Source organism: Poecilia reticulata, linkage group LG20 (genome assembly GCF_000633615.1).
Source record: "Poecilia reticulata strain Guanapo linkage group LG20, Guppy_female_1.0+MT, whole genome shotgun sequence".
NCBI lineage: Eukaryota > Metazoa > Chordata > Actinopteri > Cyprinodontiformes > Poeciliidae > Poecilia > Poecilia reticulata.
Window position 1 is genome coordinate 3843851 of NC_024350.1, and position 9217 is coordinate 3853067.

Below are 9217 nucleotides of genomic sequence, written 5' to 3' on the forward strand. Positions count from 1 at the left end.
TTGCTGAGAAGCTGTACGAAAACAACTTTGAAGTATTTTAGAATTGAATAGGAATATTAATATAACTCTGTGAGATTAATGATCTGCTCCACTTCACCGGCAAAGCTGGGAACTGTTTACCTTGATAGTCACTTAGGTTCTCAGTTTTTTCTCAGAGAGAAAGAAATATCACATTGGACTTTCCTCAACTTGAACTAAAGCTCTAAAGTCTTCCTCTAAGAACTTTATTTCCAAGTGAAATACAAATTTGACCTATTTCTTTCACTTTACAATCATTTTTTTCTCAGTAACTCAGGTAAAAGTCCTTCTTTTATATTATATCACACATTTGTGCGTGTGCATGCGTGCGTGCATGTGTCCATGTGTGTGTGTGTGTGTGTGTGTGTGTATGTGTGTGTGTGCGAGGTGGCTTTTTGTGTCCAGTTGCAGCTCATACTTTGTCAATCTCCCCTAAACCTTTGAACAAGATTTCTCATGGTAAACCATCTTGTTTGCACCTTTTTCCTTCCACCAATCTTTCCATTAAAACAGTTGGAGTCCACATTAACACTGAAGCAATTATGTTTTTGCTTGACAATAACATTGACGATGACTATTATTCTGTTAGGTTCACTGTTTGAAGAGAATTAGAGAAATACACAAACTTTTGAAGGATTTTCTAGTTTACCGAGGTGCTGCTGTGGACGCTTTGAAACATTCGTAAACATTGATAGTCATCGTTTAAACAACTAAACACCAATAATCCATAAAACGGCGTTTGAATGCCGTATTTTCTCCTTGGGGACGTTTTCCAACATTTACAAGCTCCACCAATCAGTAGCTCCGTGTAGGTTTGCGTTCAACACCCATAAAGTCAAACCCTCACCATTTCAATACGATCCACTCGTATAGCTTTTGTTTAGAAAGTGCTCAAGTGTTCTTCCCAAAATGTCAAGCTATGCCTCCAAAGACTGACAGATCAATCTTTTTTTTTTTCAAGGTTTTCTTTTTCTTTTCTCTTTTGTCTCCAGGACGTTGCAAAGTCTTACTTTCAAGCTTTTTTTTGAAACTCTGAAGAGCTTGGATTTCTGCTCAGAGAGTTTTTAATAGAATGAGCACAGACTCTCCTCCTCAAATAACCGATATTATAAGAAAAAAAAAAAAGATAATATCACCAGTTTGCAAACTGCATAATGCGTCTGTCAGGGAGTCGGCATTATGACCCCGTGCTGCAGCCATAATTCCTGTCATGTGCAGGTTGTACTTAGTAATTTAATCTAATTGCAGGCTAATGTAACAGATACTTGTAAAGCATAGGGGAAGGGAATGAGTAGGGGAAGACGGGGGTGGAGAGGGGTAATTAATGAGCTGATTACCGGGAGTCTGAAATGACAGGTCAAGATCCTGATTGGTTGAAGCGGAAGAACAGCGGGTCTGAGATGTTTTCAGGACCAAATCGAAGGGAACTCCTGGAGCTGAAAATTTTCCCTTCACCCATTGTTAAAACCTTTCCACTGATAAGCACCGGCACACACACACGCACACACACACACACGCACACACACACACACACACACACACACACACCGTTGTCCGTGCGGGAAGATGTCAAAGCGCGAAACAAGATAACACACCCTTGGAGGAAGCGTCCAAATGGATCGGCGCGTGAAACCCAGTTTTTGCTCGAGATCAGCTCTGCTTGCTGAGAGAAATCGGGGGAGGGGGGGGCAAATAAGGAGTTGAATAAAAAATGTGTGTTATGACACACCGGCATTTACAGATGCGGGCTCTGTGTCTGGCAGAGAGATATCAAAGTAGCACAATATTGATCCCCGGGAACAGGGATCAATATGAAGCCATTGCTCCTTAGTATTTGTTTCTCAGCCGCCCGCCTTCCTCAAAAATGGGTGATCATGGCTTCTAAAGTGATGGCTGAGGCCGGATACGCTCCTGCGTGTGGATGTCTTCTACACTCTGTGCACATGGCATGTTCAGAGATCAGGTCCAGCTTAGACACATGTGCGTGTGAGACGGCGTCATGGTGAGCGTGTTCGTTGCAGCTGCCGCTCCCATAAGGCCGTGCACGCTGACCGCTGGTGGTACAAACATCCAACAGTTGCTACACTTTTAGCTTCTCACCCTAATTTACATGCATGCAACTTTATTCACTTCAGTTCAAAAGTATTTTATTGAGCCCAAAGGGAAACTTAAATGTTGTAAATAATATTGCTTTGAAACTCTTTAAAGAGTTATTGTAGATGGTGGTGGCTGTGGGCAGGTAGGATCTCCTGTAGCAGTCTGTATTGCAGTGAATTTGAAGAAGCCTCTGACTGAAGACACTGTGTTTTCCTATGACAGTCTTATGAATGTCACTAGCGCTTAACATTAGATTATTTTTCCTTCTTTTGCTTTTTTTTCTTCTCTTTCTTTCCTTTGGTTTGTTATTCTGTTTGTATTTCCTTTTAACTCATGTAAAGCACTTTGAATTGCTGCTATATAAATATAATCACCTTACCTTACCTTGCAGTCATTTGCAAAAGTGTCTTTGAATTGTTTCCTATTTTGTCAGAACCGCAGAATTTTGCATATGTTTGTATTTTAATATTAGCATATTTGTAAAGTGGGAGGAAAATGACGCATGCTTGAAAACACCAGACTGCATCTATGAAGCTTTTTGTACTCTGATTTTCTGATGATCAGATTTATTAACACAGAGATTGAATAAAACACATTTCACTCTAGGAATTGTTGACAGTTGAGATGGATTTTTATTTTGGGGTATTTAAATCAAGGAACTCTTTTCAGATTTTTATAAGTAAAAACATTTCAGAACTTTCTATCATTTTCCTTCTGTTACGCGATTTATTTGCAGTTTGTGGTTTATTACATATTCCCAATGAAGAACTTTGAAATTTGTCGGTGTAATTTAAAAAATATGAGAGATACGTATGGCTATGACTATACCCATACAATGTTATGCACCAACATTATTTATTATTGTCTACAAGAGCTTTCAGAATATTTTCTTTCATATCTTTTCATTTGGTTTGTTTTGCTTATAACACTGAACAGTCGTACACATAAAAGGAGGACGAAGCTCATGTTGTTTCTTATAACCTGTGTGGTTTGTTCTCATGCAGATGCGACCGAACCGCGTTAAGGTCCATATCTGATTCACCTGCAGAACGCAGCACATTTCTCTGACTGCAGATACTCACACACATCAGAGCAATAAAAGAAAACCGTGGCCGCCGTCTCCTTGGGAGGCGGGTGTTGGCTGCGTGTCTGGACCTGGCAGCGCTCCGGCCAAAAAGCCTGAGAGGAAGAGAGGAAAATCAACAGCTGCTTGTCTTGTTTGTTCTGCAACACCTGCAAACCCCCTCCTGCCAGCTGCCTCGGTCTGTGTTTAGCGTTGGACTTATCCGTCCTATTGTATATTTACACTTTGCCTTTGCCTCGTTGTCCGTGTCCCGCCGAACGGGGCCAGCTTTGATATTTGGCTCTCTCTTTTTCTTCTTTTTTTTTTTTTTATAGATTACGCCGCGTATTACTGTGTGTCTGATTCACCACGAAAATTGCATCCAACAGCGAGAACGCGAGCTCTAAGAATGCAGAGTCGGTGTTTGCCACGACGAGCCTGGTCTCTTTCCCTGGATGTTTGCCTCTCTTTGATTGCTCAAGCTGAAACCACATTGACCATTTCTCTGTTTTATAGTTTGGAATAATGAAATCCATATTGTGGATTCAAGTGCAATCAAGTACAAACGCCCAGCTATCCCCAAGTCATAACACACAGGTATTTACGACGGTTTGTGAAAGTATTCACACCCTGTGAACTTGATTTACATGTTTGTTTGTGTTTTGTCTCATCACAGCCACCTCTGGCTGTATTTTTGCAGGATAAATACAAATTTTGTGATAGCACAAAGCTATCACTAGTGTGTCCTAGCTGCACCGAAAACTCTTCTACACCAGTAAACGACGAGCATAAACCCACAAAATGAAATTGGTCGTACCACCTCTAATCAAAGAAAACTCATTTTGGTAGCTTGAAAATGTTACTATTATAAGTGGATTATCAAAATACAACAGAAAATGCCTTTATATTAAAAACTAGTACAGGTTTAAATTTATTAGCCACCAGCTTCTGTTAGCATTTGTGGATAAAGGTTGCTAGTCACTCATGGGTTTCAGTTCTGGAACGTCTTTCAAATTGAACCAGTTTTTTCATAGATTTGAACTCAAACGACTAATGACATTTTTTTTTGTCCATGATTTCCTTTTACTTCATAGAATCCATAGTATCTTCCAAATGCTGTAGGTTTCTAGTGTCAGAGGAAGCGAGGTAGTCCCACAGCATCACTGAGCCACTACCATGCTTCATTGTAGGCATGTTTGTTTTCTTCTTCACCTGCTGAGCTACAGGACACTATAGCTTCAATTTTTATTCATAATTCCACTGCAGCTGTATTGTGAGATTAAATCACGTTCAGGTGAACACTGTTTACAAATTATGTGGCTTTCAAATGCAGCTGTTTGCTGTTGATTTCATTTAGTGATGTCAAAGTAACGTAAAGCGAGCTAAATACAAACGCATTCCACTCTCTCCGGATTTGTATTTATGAAAAAAAGAAAAAGGAAAACCACAGATCCTCGTTTTCCTTCAACTTCTTATGCATGCAGGATTTTGTGCAGGTTTAGTGCATAAAATCGCAGTAAAACATATTGAAGTGTGTGTAGTGTCGGTATATTCCTTCAAGGCGCTGTGCGTAACTTTCTGTTTGTCCTACATTTCAATGACATTCTCTTTGTCATGTGGTAAACTGGGCAGAGTTGAAAGGCACAAACCAGCCGGCATCTTCCACCTCCTCTCAACACCAGTGCTTCCTTTGTTCGGTTTTCCCTCTTCATGAAATTGGATACAGTTCCTTCTCGTTTGTCCTGCGTCTGTTTTTTTTTTTTGTTTTGTTTTTTTGTTTTTTTTGTGCCAAAGATCTCTGAATCGGAGTGGAGAGAGTCCCATGGGGGCAGAGCCAAGCCACAAGCAGCTGTGCTCTGCCCGCCGCGCCGTTGGGGAAGGTTCTGAAATGATAATGAGCACTTTGTGTTCTGCAGTTACAGGACGGGCATTGAAGATGTGCCATAAACATCTTTTCAGATATATGGATTGAGATATGGGTAAGCTCTGAACAGCAGCGACGTAGGGTGCCGAATCAACATTCTGATGCTGGTTTTATATTGTGTATTGCGCTTGTGTTGTTTTTTTTTTTTTCTTTTTAAATACATAATCATTTAAAATACAGAGCAACTGTTGCACACAGTCAGATACTGATAAAAAATTTGTTTTTCCTAATATAAAATGTGCTTAGAGTTTTAAAAATGACCATGAAGTAGGAGTTTGTGGATTAAAATAAGCAAAAAATAAACAAAACCAAAGCAGGAGACCATGAATTTGTTAACCATGTTTAGTAACTTCATCTTATTTGAATTTACGGGCTCTGGAGTCTAAAACGTCTCGATGTCTAAAAATTTAAATAAGTAAATGTTAGCAGATTTTGCACCTATACCAATCAAATTTTATATAATTCCACCAGCAAAATAAGGGATGAGTGTTGCTTCTCTGATTTACATTACATTCAATCATTTAATGTCATTTTTACTCAAATGAAAATCTTACATCTGCCCATGCCTAGTTCAATTGTGTTATTTAATCTTTTTTTTTGTTTTATTAGAACAAAAATAATTAAAAATAAATTTAAATTCACAGATTTGCCTTATTATTAATGTTCATCCTATGAGGACATACCACACAGAAAAAAAATGTGTATAGAAATATATTTACTACTTACCTTCGGTATCAGATGACATTCGGCTGTTAATGAAAAAGAGACTATCCCCTAAAATATTTTCTTCAAAATAAAAGGACCACAGATTGGCTGCTTTTTAAAAGTTTGAGGAACAGAGTAGTTAAAGAAATGTACAAATCTAAAGCTAAATATTACATAAATGTTTTGTCAGAAACAGGAGGGAATGGTAATACCATCTGGAAACAATTAAAGTTTACTGAATCCCAGTCCACGTATTAGCTACAAATATGAACTTGCAGTAGCAGGAAAAATCATAACTGATTCTGCTCAACGAGCAACAATGTTTAATAATTTTTTTTTTCCCCCTCAGTTAAAGACTTGGCATCAAAGTTCCTACTTTCCTAATTTTATAAACTATAATCTTTTAAAATCGATTTGTAAGTGTTTAAATGGATATGCACCTACACCATTACACAATTGCATACAGAGACTGCAGGGCAACAGCAGATCTACTAGAGCAGCTTTAGATGGAAATTGTAAGGTCCCCTTTCGAAGAACTACTTTTGCTCAAAGTGCTCTGTCCGTGAGAGGATCTGCAGTTTGGAACTCACTTCCTGTTCATTTAAAGTCCATAACCAGTTTTAATACGTTCAAAAAACAAACAAAACTCTGGTTATGTCAAAAACAGAACTGTATCCATTTTTGATGTTTTATGTTTCACTGCTTGTTTGTAGATGTTAACATTATGTTGTGCTATTTTAAATGATTATCACTTACATTTTTAAGAGGTACTGCTTAGGGACAAGTGCTGCGAATTAGCTGTTGCTATTGCATTATGATGCAAACATGGGACTGTCCCTATCAAATAGGGACAGACATTAATAATAATAATAATAATAATAATAATAATAATAATAATAATAATAATAATAATAATAATAATAATAATAATTGTATATGTTTTTTTTTCTTTTCTAGTCTTTAAAATAGAAGAATTAAGAAAACTAAGAATGCATAATTTTTGTTTTGAGTATTTAAATGTTCAGGTAGGAACTCTAGTTCGTGAACCTAAACGTAACGACACTCCCGTTTGTTTGTGGTAATTGTAGTCCATTTTGCATCGAGTCGCCCTCATCCTGCTCCATAAAAGAACTACAAGTCCCAGATTCGACAACGCGGAAACGCCACAACAAAGTAGTAGCAACTCACGACAGTAGAAGGAGGATGTCTTATGCTGGAAAGAAGAGAAAACTAGATAAAACCCGACAGGACAGGGTTTATTTCGACAGCTATTCTGATGTGACGGTACATGAAGAAATGATAGCAGACTACGTCCGGACCAACACCTACCGGACGGCTATTTTAAAGAACAGTGAGTTGATAAGGGGTAAAGTGGTGCTGGATGTCGGGGCAGGAACCGGCGTTTTAAGCATCTTCTGCGCTCAAGCTGGCGCTAAGAAAGTGTACGCCGTGGAAGCCTGCTCCATAGCCGAGCAGGCGGTGGAAATAGTGAAGCAGAACAACGTAGAGGACGTAGTGGAAGTCATAAGAGGTACGGTGGAGACGGTGGAGCTGCCGGAGAAGGTGGAGGTGATAGTGAGTGAGTGGATGGGCTACGCTCTGCTGCACGAGTCCATGCTCAACTCGGTACTGTACGCTCGCGACAGGTGGCTGAAGGCCGGCGGACTCATCCTGCCGAGCCGAGCCGAGCTCTACATCACCCCCATCAGCGACCCGGTGGTGGAGGACCGCCTGTACTTCTGGTACACCGTCAAAGAGCAGTACGGCGTCGACATGTCCTGCATGTCCAACTTCGCCCGGAGGTGCATTAAGAACTCGGACATAGTCGTGAGCAACGTGGCCATGGAGGACGTGCTCTCCCACCCGGCCCGCTTCGCCGAGCTCGACCTGCATTCGGTGACGGTGGAGGAGCTGCGGACGGTGAAGGGCCGCTTCACGTGCGAGTCGTTCGGCTCGGCTGCGGTGAACGCTTTCTGTGTCTACTTCACGGTGACTTTTCCCTGCCCGGAAAAACCGCACTCGCTCGTTCTGTCCACGTCTCCGTTCTACCCGGAGACCCACTGGAAGCAGGCGGTGCTGTACCTGGACTCCCCCGTGGAGGTGGTGCAGGACACGCCGTTTAGCGGAGAGGTTAGCATGTTTCCCTCCGAGGACAGCTCCAGACACATATGTATTCATGTGGACTACACTATAGGCGAGCAAAAAGAACATTCTAAGACTTTTTCCATACCTGACTGGACCGCCGAGCCTCAGCCATAGTGGGGTTTTAGCATGAACTCACTTCCTTGCCCAAACTACTTTTGATTTGTCATATTTACAGTTCTACTCACTGGATTGATGGTGGTAAAAGTATGACTGCAATGAACCTGATACATCCATTAACATTCAGTGTTGCATATGCTAAAAATCTGTCAATTTCTGATATTTACCAATTTCTTATGGCTAAGGTACCAAAATATATATCCGTTAAATGTTATGCAGTTGCTACAATTTGATTTAATCAGCAGTACGGGTTTTATTCAAACACTGATGCTTATTTTAACCCAATAAAATGTTAATGAATAAAGTGATGCCTGCCTAATCTTTGTGTAAATTTAACCTTTCAAAATGGGGTTTTATTAACCTTAGGGATCTTCCATATATTTATGCTGTGTATGCATCTACAACAGGAGGCTGTTTTCCTCTATTTGATATTTTGTTCCCAATTTTGTACAGTTTTGAGAAGGAACAGTCTGCAGACCTGCCTTTGGGATGTTTCAGAGTCTGTGGCAATTGGCTATAAAAAGCGACTATCTACTCAGTTTACTGTGAAGAAATGGGGGTATTTAAAAACGGAGCACCAAGAGTTTTCAGGCCCCTTCAATTTTTTCCAGATTTCATCTACTTTCCTAGAAAATCACTCAACTCAGTGGTGGTGGAGGCAAAAATTCACTCCATGCAAGGACACAGACTGACAGACTTCCAGCTATAATTGCAGTAGAATCTTTTTTTTTTTTTATAAAGTATTGTTTCAGTGGGGCTGAAGAAAAAATATACATAACTGTTAAATGAGGAGATGGATTCATAAAATGGGTTTGAAGATTTGCAGTTAAGTCACGATTGATTTCACTCAAAGGTGGTTCCATCCAGAACAGAGCTGGTACATGTTATTCCTCGCTAATACAAGTTTGACATCTTGTAAAAATGAAGCTCCACAGACTCAACTTATCCAGAGGTCACCAACCTTTACGAAGCAGACTGACAATTTTGCACTTGAACCTACTGACGGAAATTTGTCCAGAGCCAAAAACTGAAAGGGAAAAATCTGAATTTGAATTATTAGGGGCATGCCATAGCAATGCATAAGGAGAGCAGTACTGACTTGCGAAGCAAGTCAGTACTGCCTCCATGCATTGCATGGCAGGCACCTA

The 9217-nt window shown here is 40.1% G+C and overlaps 1 protein-coding gene across 1 annotated transcript; it reads left to right on the forward strand.

Annotated features, from left to right (window-relative positions):
• Positions 1–6948: 6948 nt before the first annotated feature.
• prmt6 (protein arginine methyltransferase 6) lies at positions 6949–8382 on the forward strand. Its single transcript, XM_008438351.2, has one exon. The coding sequence runs from the start codon at positions 7011–7013 to the stop codon at positions 8064–8066; it is 1056 nt and encodes a 351-aa protein (XP_008436573.1). The 5' UTR covers positions 6949–7010; the 3' UTR covers positions 8067–8382.
• The last annotated feature ends 835 nt before the right edge of the window (positions 8383–9217 follow it).

What these genes read in the sequence shown, in the direction of transcription:
- prmt6 (XM_008438351.2), top strand. Translation starts at nt 7,011, where the DNA reads ATGTCTTATGCTGGAAAGAAGAGAAAACTAGATAAAACCCGACAGGAC.